Source organism: Takifugu flavidus, chromosome 6 (assembly GCF_003711565.1).
Source record: "Takifugu flavidus isolate HTHZ2018 chromosome 6, ASM371156v2, whole genome shotgun sequence".
Classification (NCBI taxonomy): domain Eukaryota; kingdom Metazoa; phylum Chordata; class Actinopteri; order Tetraodontiformes; family Tetraodontidae; genus Takifugu; species Takifugu flavidus.
The window spans coordinates 7406583-7425246 of NC_079525.1; the positions used below are offsets into that span (position 1 = coordinate 7406583).

The 18664-nt window shown below is 43.8% G+C and overlaps 4 protein-coding genes across 5 annotated transcripts; 3 read left to right on the forward strand and 1 right to left on the reverse strand.

The window, feature by feature from the left end:
* The first annotated feature begins 744 nt into the window (after positions 1–744).
* LOC130527494 (actin, alpha cardiac muscle) lies at positions 745–3807 on the forward strand. The gene is made up of 7 exons (XM_057036089.1): positions 745–997; positions 1744–1883; positions 1981–2305; positions 2460–2621; positions 2700–2891; positions 3006–3187; positions 3398–3807. The coding sequence occupies exons 2-7, from the start codon at positions 1755–1757 to the stop codon at positions 3539–3541; spliced, it is 1134 nt and encodes a 377-aa protein (XP_056892069.1). The 5' UTR covers positions 745–997; positions 1744–1754; the 3' UTR covers positions 3542–3807.
* A 2471-nt stretch (positions 3808–6278) lies between these two features.
* On the forward strand, positions 6279–8642 carry LOC130527539 (actin, alpha anomalous). The gene is made up of 6 exons (XM_057036172.1): positions 6279–6410; positions 6490–6814; positions 7343–7504; positions 7583–7774; positions 7888–8069; positions 8369–8642. The coding sequence occupies exons 1-6, from the start codon at positions 6282–6284 to the stop codon at positions 8510–8512; spliced, it is 1134 nt and encodes a 377-aa protein (XP_056892152.1). The 5' UTR covers positions 6279–6281; the 3' UTR covers positions 8513–8642.
* A 1101-nt stretch (positions 8643–9743) lies between these two features.
* ccsapa (centriole, cilia and spindle-associated protein a) lies at positions 9744–13773 on the forward strand. 2 transcript variants are annotated; one of them, XM_057036130.1, is made up of 4 exons: positions 9744–9879; positions 10625–10969; positions 11356–11645; positions 11886–13773. In XM_057036130.1, exons 2-4 carry the CDS (start codon positions 10630–10632, stop codon positions 12063–12065), a joined length of 810 nt encoding a protein of 269 aa, XP_056892110.1. In that variant the 5' UTR covers positions 9744–9879; positions 10625–10629; the 3' UTR covers positions 12066–13773. The 2 variants fall into 2 exon arrangements, with proteins under 2 accessions (XP_056892110.1, XP_056892109.1); XM_057036129.1 differs by having other exon boundaries at positions 9751–9961.
* A 166-nt stretch (positions 13774–13939) lies between these two features.
* cdc6 (cell division cycle 6 homolog (S. cerevisiae)) lies at positions 13940–18344 on the reverse strand. The gene is made up of 11 exons (XM_057035980.1): positions 18160–18344; positions 17332–17617; positions 16994–17254; positions 16704–16903; positions 15541–15689; positions 15211–15457; positions 15025–15125; positions 14878–14945; positions 14615–14793; positions 14381–14521; positions 13940–14242 (listed from the first exon to the last, which is right to left on the reverse strand). Exons 2-11 carry the CDS (start codon positions 17615–17617, stop codon positions 14150–14152), a joined length of 1725 nt encoding a protein of 574 aa, XP_056891960.1. The 5' UTR covers positions 18160–18344; the 3' UTR covers positions 13940–14149.
* Positions 18345–18664: the final 320 nt, after the last annotated feature.

Genomic DNA, 18664 nt, shown 5'->3' on the forward strand with positions numbered 1-18664 from the left:
AATTATGATGATAATGCCCTGAATACTCATCTGGTAATAAACCACATTTTCAATAGGGACGCTTGTGTGCCAGATCTACTAAATCCTGTGCTCTTATGCTGTCATAAGTAAAGTAGAGTCTGGAAGTGGTTGAAAAGGTCACCAACATAAAACAGAGCATCTGAACCAGGAGGTTTAAAGCGACGACGTCAGATGGCTGCAGTGAAGTGGGGACGTGTGGGAGCAAAACAGACGCCTCCCTGATCATTCAGCTGTTCAATGAGCACCACACAGATTTTAGAGAATAGACAAAGAGGAAGGATCGGTGTGTCTCAAAGGTGACAAATATGACTGCTTTTATTTTTGTGTTATAAAAACCAGACATTACTTTGTCAAAGTGCATAGGTTAAAAAAAAATCAAGAACCTTGTTTTCTTATTCATGGTTGTGTTATTGTGTGCACTTTTGAGACTGTTACAGTGGAAAATCCAGGTCAGTCATATTTTTTCCCCAAGTCCTAAGCAATGCCAGTCACATGCCAGTCTTGATTGATTCCACTGGTTTCCAGGTCTTCATGGTCATGATGTCACCCTTATGAAATAAGCTCTTCTCATTTATGCAACCGAGGAGAAAACTCAGTCAGATCAGTTTTGAAACATTTAGCCCGTTGTATTGTGTCCTGGAGTCAGCCAGCGTGTTTTGCAGTTGTGGACTTTGAACTCTCGCTCCATACACGGGCTCCGACGGTTTCGCGGGGACTTCCTGTCCATATTTGGGTCCCCAAACGCGAGAGCCTCCGCGAGCACACGCGCGACCACCATCCCGCGTGGCCAAATATGGATGAAGAAGCGTTTGCATTCCAGTGGATCACTCGGACATTCCTAACGGCCGCCACGGTACGGGTGGCACAGACGGGCAGAGGTGTATTTAAGCGCCGCGGTAGTAGCCGACTGTTATCCCGTCAACTGGAACAAGAAGCGGGCAAAGCTTCCTCACTGACACCCAGAGACGAGCAGAAGGTAAGCGGTTTGTGTCGGAATTGAAGGAGCAATCATCTGGAGTAGGGTTCATTTTGGATGGGTTGGGAATGGAGCCCATTGAGAAGCAGTCAGCAGCGGACCCAATCCCGGTGCTGTTCCTATTCGATGACTTTTATTTTGACAGGTTACAGGTATCCGGAAAACTTCCTGATGAAGCGAAATCGGAAATCCTTTTTTTTTTCTTTTGGTAAAATAGCAGATGATATATTTTACTACCTATTACGGCTGAACAGCGACTTAAATTTATTTGGAAAGACGTGTCAACATATGTTGTGGTTGCATAAATTTGCTATAATGTTTTCTATTCAGAATAGGTGGCTAAGAAACGCTCACTGTACTTGTCAATGTTTATTAAATATTTCACGTTTTTTATTATTTTTATTCTAATAATATATGTTCTTATAAAAATATATTAAGTAAGTCTTTAATTGAACAGTAAAAATATGTGTTTTAAGGGTCAGTGGGTCATGAAGTGAGCTTGTTTGATGGAGGGGGGTACAGTTCTAAACAACAATGGAGCAACAAATCTTTTATTCAAAGCATGTTGCATATTCATGCAACGTCTAAAATCATGTTCTATCTTCTGTAATAGCAAGGGGACCGGGTCACCTGTTCTGTTATAATGAATGGTCATGCATGGTTAATTATTGTTGCACCATAAGTTTTTCTCCATGGGTGGGTGAACTACTGCACGTTAAATAAGCTAACCGGTGAACCTTTTCCAGAATCTACAAACATGTGTGACGACGACGAGACCACTGCCCTTGTGTGTGATAATGGCTCTGGCCTGGTCAAGGCTGGCTTTGCAGGCGATGATGCCCCCAGGGCTGTGTTCCCCTCCATTGTGGGACGCCCCCGTCACCAGGTACTCAAGGGCTCTTGAGTCATTTGACGTTGGTTGGACTTTGATTAATTGAAGAATACATTAAGAAAACATCTTATGCACTTGTTCCTCTTCTCAGGGTGTAATGGTCGGCATGGGCCAGAAAGATTCCTATGTGGGCGACGAGGCCCAGAGCAAAAGGGGTATCCTGACCCTGAAATACCCCATTGAGCATGGCATCATCACCAACTGGGATGACATGGAGAAGATCTGGCACCACACCTTCTACAATGAGCTACGTGTGGCCCCGGAGGAACACCCCACCCTGCTGACGGAGGCCCCACTCAACCCCAAAGCCAACAGGGAGAAGATGACCCAGATAATGTTTGAGACCTTCAATGTACCCGCCATGTATGTGGCCATTCAGGCCGTACTGTCCCTCTATGCCTCCGGTCGTACCACTGGTGAGTCTACGTGCACACACATCACAATTTCTTTACCTCACGTTCCTTTAAATCTATACATTCTGTAGCCATCATAATTGAACTTAAACAACCCATATACAAAGTCTATGCTGTTATTTAATCAACATCAATATCAACTCACGTATGTTCTCAGGTATTGTGTTGGACTCCGGTGATGGCGTGACCCACAACGTGCCCATCTATGAGGGTTATGCCCTGCCTCATGCCATCATGCGTCTGGACCTGGCTGGACGAGATCTGACAGACTACCTCATGAAGATCCTCACTGAGCGTGGATATTCCTTTGTCACCACTGGTGAGCACAAAAAAGGTCATCTTTTAAAACCTTTACAAACAGTTCCTTTTAACTTTCGTAATGTATCTCCATTCCCAGCTGAGCGCGAGATTGTGCGAGACATCAAGGAGAAGCTCTGCTACGTTGCTCTGGACTTTGAGAATGAGATGGCCACTGCTGCCTCCTCCTCCTCCCTGGAGAAGAGCTATGAGCTGCCTGACGGTCAGGTCATCACCATCGGCAATGAGCGTTTCCGCTGCCCTGAGACCCTGTTCCAGCCCTCCTTCATCGGTGTGTAGTATGACCTGTACATTTTAATGTATCGTGACTAGGGTGTTTGGAATCATTTTACAGTTTCCATTAAGGGTTTAACAGAAATAAATAATTTACTCTGATTTTGAACAGGGATGGAGTCTGCTGGCATCCATGAAACTGCATACAACAGCATCATGAAGTGTGATATTGACATCCGCAAGGACCTGTATGCCAACAATGTGCTGTCTGGTGGCACCACCATGTACCCAGGTATCGCTGATCGCATGCAGAAGGAGATCACAGCTCTGGCTCCCAGCACCATGAAGATCAAGGTATGACACACAAAAATTAGGATTAAAATAATCTGTTGTTGTACATCTGAACCTGATCATATATCATGATATGAAGCAGCTAAAACTGAAAAATGACTCCAGAATAAATTATTTCTAATCATTGAGGTAGAGGTAGAGGTAGAGTCCTAGTGCAGTTGGCTACCAGTGGGCGATTGGGATTATTATTGACATGATCACCCTCTCATGCAGATTATTGCGCCTCCTGAGCGTAAGTACTCTGTCTGGATTGGCGGCTCCATCCTGGCCTCCCTCTCCACCTTCCAGCAGATGTGGATCAGTAAACAGGAGTACGATGAGGCTGGTCCCAGCATCGTCCACCGCAAGTGCTTCTAAACCTAAAAGGCCCCCAGAACCACCTCAGTATCTGGAGCCGTTAACTGCAGCTGTCCTTGGACTCTGACACTCTAGTCTCTCCTGTACATATGTTATTTATTTTCTGTTGCGTATGTGAGTTTTTAGTGTGAATAGTGCTTGTGAAACCAAAACGAATGTTGAATTTTTAAACCCATTCAGTCCAGCTCTACAGACTGAGTCAATGGAGAAAAAAATGCAAAGACCAAAAGAAGAGACAAATAAAATTTCTTTATTTTCATTTACAACCCCCGTCACGTCTGCTTTTTTGCAACTTGGAGAATTCACGATTTACTTTATTCATCCCCGTAGGGAAATTGAATTATAGTAGCAGTAGTAGTAGCCTTAACATGGATTAATATAACTGTAGTGTATAGATACAACTACCAGCAGTTGTATTTACAAAGTATAGAAATAGAATAAATAAAATACAAATAAGATTAGAACATGGACAAGAATAAATTATAAGCATATTTACATAAATATAGAATAATCTAGAAATAAAATGACAACATAAACATTAAACAATTATTGTGATTGAATGGGTTTAGATGGCACCTGAGCTGATGCATAAGTCCAGTCAAGAGAGCTCAGCTCTGACAGAGAGGGATGAATTATACAGTTTAATGGCGGACAGCAGGAATGACTTCCTGTACCGTTCCTTAGAGCAGCGAAGCTGCAGGAGTCTGTTGCTGAAGCTGCTTCTCGGTTTGTCCACTGTGTTATGGAGTGGGTGGGAGGGATTGTCCATGATTGTCCGCACTTTTAACATCATCCTGTCCCTCACCACCTCGTCCAAGTTTGCAAGTTTACAGCCAACAACAGACCCTGCCTTTTTAATGATTTTGTCAAGTCTGTTGGCATCCTTAGCTTTAATGCCTGCTCCCCAGCACACTACAGCAAAGAAGATGGTACTAGCCATGACAGACTGATAAAACATGTGGAGCATCCTGCTGCAAACACTGAAGAACCTGAGTCTCTTGAGGAAATAGTCTGCTCATGGCCTTCTTATAGACAGCATCGGTGTTTGTGGACCACTCCAATTTATTGTCCAACTAAAGACCCAGGAACTTGTAAAATGGGACTATTTCCACATCTTTCTCACTAATTCAGACTGGGGAGGGTGGGGACTAATCATAATCATATAGCGGCTTTTACAATCTAAAAACAAACACAAGTAAAACCAGACTTATAATAAGATCATAGAGACTCTTTAAAGGTAAAGAGGTAGAGTCCTACTGCAGTCGGCTACCAGTGGACCCGACAGGACCCGAAAGCAGGCAAGAACGCAGTGATGAAAAGTCCAAAACTAGGTTTTATTCAACAAACACAAAAATGGCAGTCCTCCTGGACTGTAGGGAAGCACAAGTTCAAACCTCCGGGGCGCACAGAGAGCTCCAGCGCGGAGCCAACACAGGAGTCGAGTTCTACACGTTTCAGGAGCCCAGCAGGATGGCATGGACACCTCCAACGAGCAGGGAAACGCACCAAAGACAAGATACCAAAAATAACTAAAATATTCCAAAGTCACCAAAAACACCAAAACACTCCGACACTGGTAGGCAGGCGTTTAGTCCTTAAATAGGCGGCTAGATCACAGATAGACTGCAGGTGCGTCAGCATGTGGCAGGAGCATGGCTCCACCACGCCCCCTGCAGGAAAAAACCAAACAACCCGGAATCCTGGACGTCAACAGAGGAGAGGAGACCATTTCCCAGTGGGGTGACAGAGGCCTGCCAGGTGATCATGTTGACCAAGAAAATCTGGACAGAGTACATGATGCTTAGGGATCCACAATGGAAAACTTTCCAGGTTCTATAAATGCTCTGTAGAACATTTTTACACACCAGGTGATGATGCATTGTCAGCCTCTGTCACACCCCCCCCATAAAAGTCTAAACATTAAAGGATCAAAGAAGTTTCCACATTTCATTTTTCAATGCTCAAAGGTCAAAGGAACCTTTATTAAAAGCAACATACTATATCATAGGTATTATTTTTCATCATATTACAATTGCACTCTTTATTACCAGAATTGATTTGTTTCAACCAATCAGAAACTATAGAAACAAAGAATTCAAGGTAAGATATTAAAACTAAGACACGTGATTCTCTCTGCCTGTGCATAAAATGCGCACACAAAACGTTACTCAATGGTGGTATTTCCCACCTTGTGGCAGGACATGCAAATGTGAGCATATCATCTAAAATAGGTTTCTGTCCTCTGCTACAATGCAGGGGGAATGGTTAAACTGTTATGATGGAATGTGAAAAGGATTTTGAAGACATTGACCTGTTCTTTGGAGTGCATCAGACTTGTGATTTTTTCTGTCTGATGAACAGCTTAACCCTATAAAGCCTGACACATCAAAAAATAGCCAGAAAATTCTAATTTTTTGGAAATGAGATGTTTATTGAACCTTTTAACAAAATCCCAATTTTTTTTAAATTTTGTTTATGACTTTTTTTGTATCAAATATGATACAAACGGCTTTAAAGGGTTAAAACACTGCAGTTATTTAAAAAAAAAAAAAAAAAAAAAAGGGGGTTTATTTTAAGATCATTTGGAGCTGTCAATATGGTGGAGAACAATGTCATTCTGACAGGAGTCAAGTACCAAATTTTGTTCATGTTAATTGCAACATTTAAGCATATGAGCTATGCTCCTAACGCTCCAAGGTTACATGAGCTGACCCGTGAACCTCTTCCAGAGTCTACAAACATGTCTGACTATGACGAGACCACTGCCCTCGTGTGTGATAATGGCTCTGGCCTGGTCAAGGCTGGCTTTGCTGGTGATGATACCCCCAGGGCTGTTTTTCACGCCATTGTGGGACGCCCTCGTCACCAGGTACTCATTGGAGCCATTGAATGTTGGATGGACTTTGGTTCATTGAAGAATACATGAACTTGCTCGTTCCTCTTCTCAGGATGACATGGATGACATGGGGAAGAAAGGTTACTATGTGGGCGACGAGGCCCAGAGCAAAAGAGATATCCTGAGCCTGAAACACCCGATTGAGCGTGGCATCATCACCAACTGGGATGATATGGAGAAGATCTGGCACCACACCTTCTACAATGAGTTATGTGTGGCCCCTGAGGAACACCCCACCCTGCTGACAGAGGCCCCACTTAACCCCAAAGCCAACAGGGAGAAGATGACCCAGATTATGTTAGAAACTTTTAATATGCCCGCCATGTATGTGTCCATTCAGGCCGTACTGTCCCTCTATGCCTCCGGTCGTACCACTGGTGAGTCTACGTGCACACACATCACAATTTCTTTACCTCATGTTCCATTAAAATCTAGACACTCTGTAGCCATCTTAAGTTAACCTATTTTCAATTAAACTTGAATTCTATGCTCTTATTTCATTAAGTTATGATGTGTAAATTCTAGTATATATCGAATTTTTACAGTATGCGTATAAAACAAGATCTTTCATCATACTGACGTATTATCCATTGTGGGATTATGGGGAGGGAGCTGGAGCCTATCACAGCTGTATAGGAGCTCAGGCCAGGTATACCCCTGAATGAGTCACCAACTAATTGCAGGGCCCTATGTGAGCATTTGAGGGTTTGGTTCCTTGCACAAGGGTAAACCAGCAAGGCACTGAAGGTGTCCTAGCACTTCTACCTGCTACCGGAACACCACCAAAGTTAGTCTGCACCAGGGATTAAACCAGGAACACCGACATTTTAGCCAAGCCCTCTACAGACTGAGCTACCACTGCCCTAAAACAGTAAATATTAGTATCAAATCATGTATGTTCTCAGGTATTGTGCTGGACTCTGGTGAGGGCGTGACCCACGCTGTGCCCATCGCTGAGGGTTATGCCCTGCCTCCTGCCATCATGCGTCTGAACTTGGCTGGACGAGATTTGACAGACTACCTCATGAAGATCCTCAATGAGCGTGGATATTCCTTTGTCACCACTGGTGAGCACAAAGAAGGTCCTCTTTTACAACTTTCACAAACAGTTCCTTTTAACTTTCGTAATGTCTCTCCATTCCCAGCTGAGCGCGAGATTGTGCGAGACATCAAGGAGAAGCTCTGCTACGTTGCTCTGGACTTTGAGAATGAGATGGCAACTGCTGCCTCCTCCTCCTCCCTGGAGAAGCGCTATGAGCTGCCAGACGGTCAGGTCATCACCATCGGCAATGAGCGTTTCTGCTGCCCCGAGACCCTGTTCCAGCCCTCCTTCATGGGTGTGTAGTATGACCTGCACATTTTAATGTATCATGACAAGGTGTTTGGAATCATTTTACAGTTTCCATTAAGGGCTTAACAGAAATAAATAATTTACTCTGATTTTGAACAGGGATGGAGTCTGCTGGCATCCATGAAATTACCCACAGCAGCATCATGAAGTGTGATATTGAGATCCGCAAGGATCTGTATGCCAACAATGTGCTAACAGGCGGTGCCACCCTGTTTCCGGGTATCGCCGATCGCATGCAGAAGGAGATCACAGCGCTCGCTCCCAGCACCATGAAGATCCAGGTATCACATAGTATCTTCCGTTCTAAAGACTTTGCATTAAAGGGGGTGGTGGTGGTGGGTTGATGCCCTTTTTCAAAAGAACTTAAAAAAGAAAAAAAATCTAAACCTAACTGATCATAACAAAGTAAATGATCACCTGATCACACATTATGAAATGAAGCAGCTAAAACTGAAAATTACTTCAGAATCTATGATTTGATGTCATTGAGGTAGAGGTAGGGGTAGAGGTAGAGTCCTACTGAAGTCGGCCACTAGAGGACGAATGAGATTATTATTGACATGATCACCCTCTCATGCAGATTATTGCCCCCCCTGAGCGTAAATACTCGGTCTGGATTGGCGGCTCCATCCTGGCCTCCCTCTCCACCTTCCAACAGATGTGGATCAGCAAACAGGAGTACGAAGAGATTGGTCCCAGCATCATCCACTGCAAGTGCTTCTAAACCTAAAAGTGTGCTTGTGAAGTGCTTGTGAAACCAAAGTGCTTGTGAAACCAAAGAAAATGTTGATTTTTAAACTGATGCACTCCAGCTCAACAGACTGAGTCAATGGAGAGAAAAATGCAAAGACCCAAAAAAAGAGACAAATAAAATTCATTTATTTTCATTTTTTAACACGTTGAAATACATCCCGGATACATCCCGCATCAATACTTGTTGAATATAGATGTGGCAGGGCGTGGCCTGCCCTCCGAACAGGTGCCATATGGAGGTAGTGCCTTAATTGGTGGGTGGGGAGAAAAAGGTTTATATAAGGCACTGCCTCCAGCTGGCTTTAGTTGATTTCCCCCTTCGACGAAGGTGTAGCGTGGTTGCAGCTTATCTGGGCTGTTTGACCAACTGAACCTGTCCCAGAATGAGCATGCTGTCTGGCAGCGCCAAGAAGGTTGGTGCTTCCTCCCGCCATCCTTCCGTCCAGAGCGCTTTGCCGTAAGGGCGTGCGCGCCAGTTGGCACTGGGCAGTTGGCTGCCGGCTGGTGTCAGTGGGTCGCGATGCCCCAGCGGGAACCCCTCAATCCTGTCTCTGCCTCTGGAACCGAACCGTATCTGCGCGTGCCTGTTTCCGGTTAATTCCTGGGGTGAAATTCCCCAGGTGGCGTTGTCGTGACCGTTCCACCTCTCTCCACCCCGCCACATACTGATTTTAAAACTTTTGGTAATTAATCATCCTGAAATTCTTTTCAAACAAATTGACACTTACATTTTACAAAGCTGAACCGTAACCCATCTTTAAAAGCAGATTTGCATTAAATTCCCAAGCCAAGTATCACAATTCCTGGCCAAGTATAATTAAATTCCATAGCAAAGTATCTCTCCCATGCATCTTCACATCTCACGGCTTCTCAGACATGAAACATGCATATCTGTGTTCATTTAGAATTCTCCACAGCATCTGTTCAATCACACATGCAGCACGCATGTGCAAATACGCAGTTCACTCTGCTGTATGTCTTCTATTTTTGTTGGCTGAAACCGGAAGTACCCATTGCTTTTTTCCCCTACCTTATGTAAATAAACCAGTTGCATTATTTTATGTTTTTAAACACAAATAGTTATCGTGAAATCTGACGTGTCGCTGTGAAACATACCTGTGAAACATAATACTGTAGTACAATTAGGGCTTATTTTACCACAATGTGATTTTATTTTGAAACGTATTCCGGAAAAGATAACCGGTATAAGTAACTTGTCATCTCGCTCCTCGTATTTGTGCGGCCAGAAAAGCAGGGCGATACTCGACGTATCAAGGCTGGACGGAAGGTTCAATCTGCCTCTGAAAATAGATCGAACCCCTTTGAAATGTGATCTGGGTAAATACTAATTCTTAAACAAATATCCAGTCGTTAGTTTAAATTCTAACCCGCATCATGACAGACCGGGATTAACAAGCAGGTGAGATTGTGAATGTGAACGGATCGTTATTGTTTATTACAGGCTTATTTTCATTTTTTAACCAATATTTGTATATTTAGTACAGTTCTCCACAAGTAAATGATTTTTTTTTTAAAATTATGCTTAAAACCTCCATTAAATTTACAAACTGACGATGTTTTAAGGTGTGACTGTTAAAAATAAGCCTCCAAAACAAAAGACGCGTATTTGGGTAAAATGACAAATACTCGCAAAAATGAGCTTAATCTGGTATTAGCTTTTGTCCTCCTACTAAACGAGATATATACAGCGTTTCTTCAGATTGTTACTATTTGCACATATTAGGAAGGGAAACGAACGTGTGGGTGGAGGAAGCCTTTCTGCTCTTAAATCAGTCGTAGTGTCGTCAGTGAGACCGTAATAAGCTTCAATCCTCCTTGACCGTCACTCTAATCTGATGGTCGGGAGTGGGCAGGGCCTGCCGTGAGCGACCCCGCCCACTCCCGACCATGCCGTGAGCGACCCCGCCCACGGCACTCATGGGCTGCAGGTGCATCTGAAAACTTGCAAACAATGTTTCATTTGAAAACCCATTGGATTGTTTTATTGTGACAAACCCGTTGTTTGAAATTGTGTGTGTGTGTGTGTTTAATTATTATCCAAACAATTATTTCATTATTTCAGGAACCATGGTGACCAAGAAAATCCGGACAGAGTACATGAAGAAATTCAGGGATCCAAAATGGGAGACGTTCTCCAAGTGCTACGAGGACTCTCTGAAGTATCGCTTGACTCGGCGGGTGATGGAGCATTCTCACAAACCCTGGTTCTGGGAAGGCTGGGACAGTGGCTCTGACTCCAGCGGCTGGTCCACACCAAGGCTGAGCAGCAACAAGGTTGTCCCTCTGTCTCTCCCACCACCAACAGCCTTGGAGACAAATCAGAGGTCATCAGGTCCTGGACCAGAGCTGCCTCCTCAGGATGAGGAGAATGAGAAGGTGGCAGTTATAGATGGTGGTCAAGCAGCAGGTGAATAGACTCCTCGTATTCGTCTCCTGACAAGGGTGGAGTGAGCCTCCTGTGTCTCAGGAGATGCTGGTGCTAAAATATTTTTGTAAATGTTTGGTGATCAAAAGCTTCACAGTCCATCAGCTCTGATCATCAGCACTACTGTAACAATGCATGTCTGATGATATCATTGATCACTTCCACAGCTGTTACAATGAGTCCTTTTAAAGCAGGTGGAGATGTAAGGTGCTTCTGATACTGGGAAGATGCATCTAATACTGGGAAGATGCACCTGATACTGGGAAGATGCATCTTAGACTGGGGCGATGCATTTCCCAAACTTTCACAACACATATTGAGTCACGCTTCACCCTCAAAAGAAAAACCTTGTGAATTCTATGTTTCAGTTGCAGAAAATGGTGCAGATGAAGTTAGTGGTGCTGCAACCGAGGTGGTTCCAGATAACTGCCGACCATCCGATGACACGGAGACGGACGACGGGCCTGCTGACATTGGATCGTCAGATGGCGAGCCTGGAAACCCACCAGCGAGGCCACACCGCCGCAACCCGCGCTCAGAGATGGGACACCAGAACAGTTCTGCAGGCAAACCGCCACGAGCAAAGAGCCAACCAGCAATCAGCAACAAGGAGATCCAAAGATCCAACCGCCTGGACCTGACTGAGAGAAACACAGAGGTCTGGCAGAGGCTCAGTGGAGTTATCCTTTTTTTAACATACTATAGATACTCTGTTTTTAAAAACAAATGCAGAAATATAAAGATTTGATCCTGAACTGTATAAATTAATGACAACATTTCCTGTTGTGGAACACAGGACATCAGAGAAGTGAAACTGTGCCACCCAACACGCTGCAGATATTAATAATAGAACACAGATTGTCTCCCCCACCTCCACCTCTATGGTCTCTTCTTTCAGAACACATCAGATGCCTGTGTTCAGACCCACAGGGGATCCAGCAAACGCAGCTCTAACCTGGATCGCAGGCGGGCACGATCAGCTGACCTGGAGAAAGTGGTGAAGCAGTCCCAGTTGAATGCGGTGGATGACCGCTGGATGACCGAGTACATGAGGTGCTTTTCTGCTCGTCTCAGGTAGAGGCAGCTCAGGTGTGAGGGTGGGGGGTGGCTGTGTTTGTGTGTGGTGGTGGGGGTGAGGGGACATGAGATTGTGGCTCAAGACGAACCAAGAACTCTTTCTTCTGTCTTCTCATTGGGTGACACAATCAAGCCAGAAAACCTTTGTGGTGAAAAAACTACATTACCTATAAATCTCAGACGCTTGCTCTCAAAGGTTTTGATTTTGTGAAGGAAAAATGCAGACATTTGTGTAATATTTGTAAACTTTTATAGAAGAACATTTTAAAATAAAAAGATCAATATTTATGCAAGAATGAACATTTTCAACTTTGGCTTACACGGTTTCAAATAGCTGCAAAAAATGTCATTAATTGATCTTAAATTACAACTTAATTAAATTTAAATTAACTTATTAGGGAAAAAAAATCGTCCTCAAACGAGACCAAGCTGAATTTAAAAGTCAAAACTGAAAGTCTGTCTTTGACGTGAGCGTGTGCTAACAGCGCGTCCTCTGGAGGGCGCTGTTACTACTTCGTCTTTACGTTGCGGGATATGGTCATAAACAAGTATTTTCATCAATTCTTAATTCTAATCCTCATTATTCGTGGCCATGCTGTGGTTGATTGGACCTTATCTGTAAAGAGTGAAGTTTTAATTAGAAAAACGTGAAAAATGTGTTTTTCCTCCTGAAAGGCACCAGAAAACAGTTGAACTTGAATAGTTTGGATATTTGCCTATTTTGGATCTTTTTCAGTTAAACTAATTGATACAAATTAGCGTGCGCAATTTTAAACCGTATTCACAACTGAGATGGAGCTTCAGGTCCAGTTTAATATTTGTTTTAGCTCAGTGCTGTAGTTCAAAATAATGTGAATCACTGTCCTAGGAATAATATATACTACACAATTTAAATGATTTTAAATGACTTATTGCACCTTGTTTTTCCACTCACCCTTATCAAAGTATACTGTTTTCTAAATAAATATAGGTTTTGTAATGACAAATTGCACATCTTTAGAACTAAAAGGTTGACTCCGTGGAAAAAAGATATTAGAAATATGAATCATGAATAATCTATTCTGAGGGCTAAAGTTTCTATTTTACATAGTTTGAAAAAACCTTTGAATACACAACTTCACTGAATGTATTTGTTTAAACACAATTCAACCTCAAGCTGAATGTTCAGAAATATTTCTATACTAAACTTTTGTGTGACAAGTCCAGGTTTAGTCTTGTTTTTAAATGTGATTGTTGGTGAAATGAGTTTAAACAATGTTCAGATTAATTAAAGATGAATTTAAGGTAATGGTAAATAATGAGATTTTGAAAGCTAAAATAGAACATTTGCAAATCCAGAAGAGAATTTTGGCAACATTAAATCTAAAAAAATCTTTTAAAACTAGGAAATGGTCGTAATGGTCTTCCACTGACGATCAGTAAATGTCAAAAACATTTCTCAGGTTAGAAATTAAATCTGCACTTTCTGTGGAATTGTGATTTTCTGTTCCAGTATTTGAATATTGAGTCTTAAGACCGAGACAATCGGGAAACATTTACGGTAAATGTAATTTTTAGTCTCACGGCTGTAAAATCAGTTTGTTTGTGCAACACTGCAGACTGTAGTTTTGGTTTCTCAGTAGAATAACTTGTCTGCAACCATGTTTACATGCTGCATTTACAAATGTCAACTCCACATTCTTACGATGTGAATAAATCATCTTTGACCAGTTGATCTCCACAATTCAGCAGTTCTGTTCTGCAAGATGCAGCAGGATTCTTCCTCCGAAGGTCTAGAATCCAGTTTAACCCTCTAATATGATCAAACACCAATCAGTGGGCCTAAAGAGCAGTTAACAGGAATGCGTTTTCTCAGCAACAAAAACCAACAGGAAGTCCGTCTTAAACGTCTTTTCATTTAATACTTACAGCATATAGACACAAACATGCCGTCAGTTCATGGCCGATGTCATCATCACACTTAAAAACGAGCAGCCACATAAGCGTTTAAAAAAAAACCAAAAAAACATTGAAAACGTTGCAAATTCTCAGCAAAAATTAGGAAAAAAAAATCCAATTTAAAATAATAATTTAAAAAAAACGGGGTCATGAGGGGAGTCCTGCAGCCAGGATGCTGCCCATCAGAGTACGATCCTTTAGAGCGTTCTCTACGTCCTTCTCCTCGATCTTCAGGAAGACCTGCAGGATGAAACAGACCAGTAAAAACAAAGTAGCTCCACAGTGAGCTTTAGATCCCAGCATAAAGAGATCCAGGTGTAGATGCTAAACACCCATTTGAGACGCTTCAAAACATTATCAAGCTTGTGCTGTTCGTACCTTGCTGAGTCGAGCCTCTTTGGCCTTCTTTAATGCAAAGATTCCTCGGCTCTCCAGCAGACTGCAGAGAGACAAACACTCTCCCTGACCCACCGCAGATACCTGCCGTCGAGCACACAGGCGGCTGTACACCTCGTGGAGCTAAAAAAAACACATGCACGGAGACACCTCGTCAGCAAGACCCAAGCCAGATGGTGAAATCACAGCGCGCTCGAACAGGAGGAAGCATCTCACCTTCCCGAGGACGACCTCTTTGGTCTTTCCGTTGCGTAGGAGCAGCAGCAGGCAGCAGACCAGCAGCTTCTGCTGAAGGGGGAAACTCTCAGCATCGGAGCCACTGCCGTGAGATGCCATGCGGTCGCCATAAACCTCCGAGAGCACTCGGGCCACCTGAGGAAGGCTGACCTTCAACGCTACACACACCAGAAGACAAGAAGCGTTAAGCTTTTCTGCACTTGGCCTTCATGTACACAAAGAGCAGCTGCAGCAGAAGTCACCTTTAGCTTCACCTCTCTGGTCCAACGCCTTTTTCCTCTCATCGGATTCCACGACCTCAACGGCTCTCCTGCAAAGATGTAGAAACATCAACATTTCTGATCCAAACAGGCTGTCAGAACTGACAGTGCTGACTTACTGATCCATACCTGCAGATGTCCAAGGCTTTTCGTGCGTCTCCCGACACTGCCGACACCTTCCTGGCACAGAATTGAACAGCTGAAGTGTCCATTATCCCGTCGGCTGAAGCCTGGTGTGATGAGCATCATCAGACCAGTCAGAATGAGTCAAGACCATCAGAACCTGTGAGACGCTTCAAAATTTTGTTGTTTTACCTGAGTGAGTCTGTCCTGGACAATGGCAACCAGCTCCTCTCTGCTGTAGGGCGGGAAGTGTAACAGCTGGGGGTGGCAGTGAGGGCGGGCTCGCAGCCGGGGCAGAATACGGTCCGTCAGATCGAGAGCATTGGCGATGCCAATGAGGCAGAGGCGCGAGTTTGGCAGATATGGCCATTCAAAGATGGTGTAGAGGACATCCTGGGCCTTGCTGTCAAGTTGGTCCATTTCGTCCAGGACAAGAAGCCTGCGGAGAGAAAGCCAGAACCTCAGTCATCACCTCAGCTTCATCTGGGACACATTACATCACAACCTTAACAGAAAACTCACACAGAAGGTCCAGGGGCCGACAGGAACCTCTGCAGTCCGTTCTGTCCGCCCGGTGCTTTCAGTTTATCAGCCAGAAGTGAGAAAATGGCGAGAGAGCTCCGAAGCGTCATGCAATTTACCACTACGCTCTGCACAGCTGACAGTCTGGCCTGCAGACAGACAAAACAATTCAATTGAACACCTGCTAGGATTGTGGGCCAACAGACACCTCACATGTCTAACAGGGAAAAGTCTATGTTCTAACTGATAAGGCCAATTCTATGAGAATTCAATGGCACATTACTGTACGTACCGTAAATTCTGGACTATAGAGCGCACCTGATTAAATGCAGCATAATCTAATTTTAGAAAGAAAATTAATTTTGTACTTGTACAAGCCGCACCGGATTTTAAGCCACAGGTATCCCACGTAGTAATATGAAAAATTAGCTCAAAAACATTCATTACCGGTATATGTTTTTATTTCCGTAAGAGACGAGTCACTGACGTGACAGACAGGTAAGAAACAACATCCACTCTTTTCACTTGTATGTTTATACAGAGAACTTAAAACCAATTTTTATCACAAGTAAGGATTTTTTTAACTTTTAATTTAATCCACTTAGCAACATAAACAAATATATTGTACCGGTAAATGCTTTTTTTTCTCCTAACGGTGTCTGTAACGCAGCTACCGTGAAATATACGTTTGTATCAGCTACACACAAATTACGTTGCTTATGCTTTTTTACTCAAACAATGAACAATCTAAAACACCACGATGGCCCACCTCTAAAATCTTCTATTTTCATCCCGGTGGTGATTGCTTTTGCCTTCCATCTGATTTATACGGCGGAAACACCGTGGCCACCCGCTCCACCCGCTTAGTAAAAATGACTGATTCACAATTTCATCGGGCCTCTGTCTGGACCTCTCACCAATTTTATTGGTCTACTGTTGCCAGGCAAAATGTTTTTGGCACCACGAAAAAAAAAAACATGAATAAGCCGCACCGTGGAATGAGCCGCAGTGTTTAAAGTGTAGGAAAAAAGTAGCGGTTTATAGTCCGGAATTTACGGTACATTAACCTTACAAAGCTGACATTCGGTAATTGAGCAAGCAAGGATACAAGGAAAGCTACAAAGAAATGGTGCTTTTGAAGTGTGTTTGTGCTGTTGGGCTACCTTCATTTCCTGAAGAGCACAGTTGAGGCAGGCGGTCTTGCCTGTCCCTGGGGCTCCAGAGATGTAGAGGCTGCCAGGGTGACGCTGCAGAACTTTCTCCTCCAGAAACGATCTGATGGATTCCCGTTCAGCCTCTCGGGACAGGAGCCTCTCTGGGACGGCAGTGTGGAGCGCCTGCTTCACATTCTGAAACTTTGACTCTGTTGTAGAACAAGGTGGGTCAAAACATTTGGTTTTTGTTCTTTAGGATGGATGGAAAACAGTCTTATACAGGGAGGAATAGGATTTACCTTTATTAAGTAGATGTGCATCTGATGATTTCCCCTTAAAGTTTGTGCGTGCTGGGCTCTTGAAGGGCGTCTCCTGGCGCCTTGGTAATGATGGAGCAGGAGAGTTTGCACGTGGTGGCGACAGAGGCACCAGCTGTCGGCGAGCTGTAACTGGGGAATTCTCATCAAAGCCGAGCTTACGGGGCGATGCCACAGACATCTTGCTTTGCTTTGGAGGTGAACTCAACGGGCCGAGACTGAGGTTGCAGCTGTTGTCATCCCCTTTACAGGCAAGCGGAAGCAGAATGACCGTGAATTCAAAATAAGTGAAAACAAACTCTGTTCAGAGAGATGCTCACCTGTGCGTTTCCTGGGGCTCAGTGGAAGACGTGGCTGCAGGCTGGGAGGCAGAGCCGCAGAACCTATGGGTGACAAAGGGGTGGGCTGGTGGTCCGATCGCCTCGGAGAGAGTGGTCTGATCCGGGCCAGAGTCTGTGTGAGGAACGGGGGGTCGAGCTTGGTTGGCGACTGGACCAGAGCCTGTGTTACATCTTGGATCTTGGAACGTGAAGATACTCTGCAGGATTTGCGGCGAGGGAAGTCCAGCGTGGGTTGAGCATTGCTCTGAGAGCGCGTGCTGGGCATCTGAAACACACATCATCATCATTGACAGCTGAAAAATCTGCCATTAACAACCCACTGAAGCTAAATCGCAATAATATTCTTGTTGGTCAGGTTTCAGCTGACGACAGCAAAAACCTTTTAATTATTCGAGAAAAATCCACTATTTATAATTATACCAATTATAACTACCAGAAATTATGCAGCGCCATATTTTTTTACCATGTCCGGGAGAATCGTGAAGTATATGACCACATTATTCAGACTTACAATTCGCCAATAACCAAACATTTCTCAGATGGCGCCAAATGGATAAAGGAGCTCCTCCTTCCACGCAAAAGCTACCATGACGCTAGAGTTAGCTCTTAAATTTTTAACTGATGAAAATAAAATTTCAAATGTTGAAGGTTATCCCTATACATAGTGAAAAGGGTGCATTTTCTTTGTATTCAGGCGACAGAACACGAACTTCCAGAGCTGCTCGGTTACGAGCATCCTATTCGGTTACGAGCTGCCTATTTATCAGTTCAGCTAATGTACTATAGTACTAATGGCGTGAAATTTACCTTTCTGGAAACCGCGGCAAGGGAAACTTGCTTCTGGGCGAATTTTGGATGTTATTTATTCTCTGGAAGCCTCCTTTTCCTCCCGTGTCTGTGTCCTTTCGCAGACTAGACGCGAACGCGCCAAATCTCTCCCCAGATCAGCTGTGCCCTCCCGTCACTGGCCGCTGATTGGCTCGCTGGGGAAGTGAAATGACGTCATGTCCGTTCATTGGTTTCGGCACGAAGCGGATGTTACGCCAAAATTAATCAGCCAACTAAGTTGTGGCGGGAGTTTCACGACGCTCCGTTTTTGGTGGAACAGCTTTGTTTTGTTTTATTCCAGTTTTGTGCCGGCGCGTCATCGATTATTGCTTTTATGATTCATTATTTATTATTGTTTAATACAGAATTCTTAACAACACAGTTTCATGCTAAAAGTTCGCCTTATATAACAGTAAATGTACTGTTAAATTCATATTGTAAAACACAGTACAGTACCGTGTGAAACAAATGTAAATACAGACGT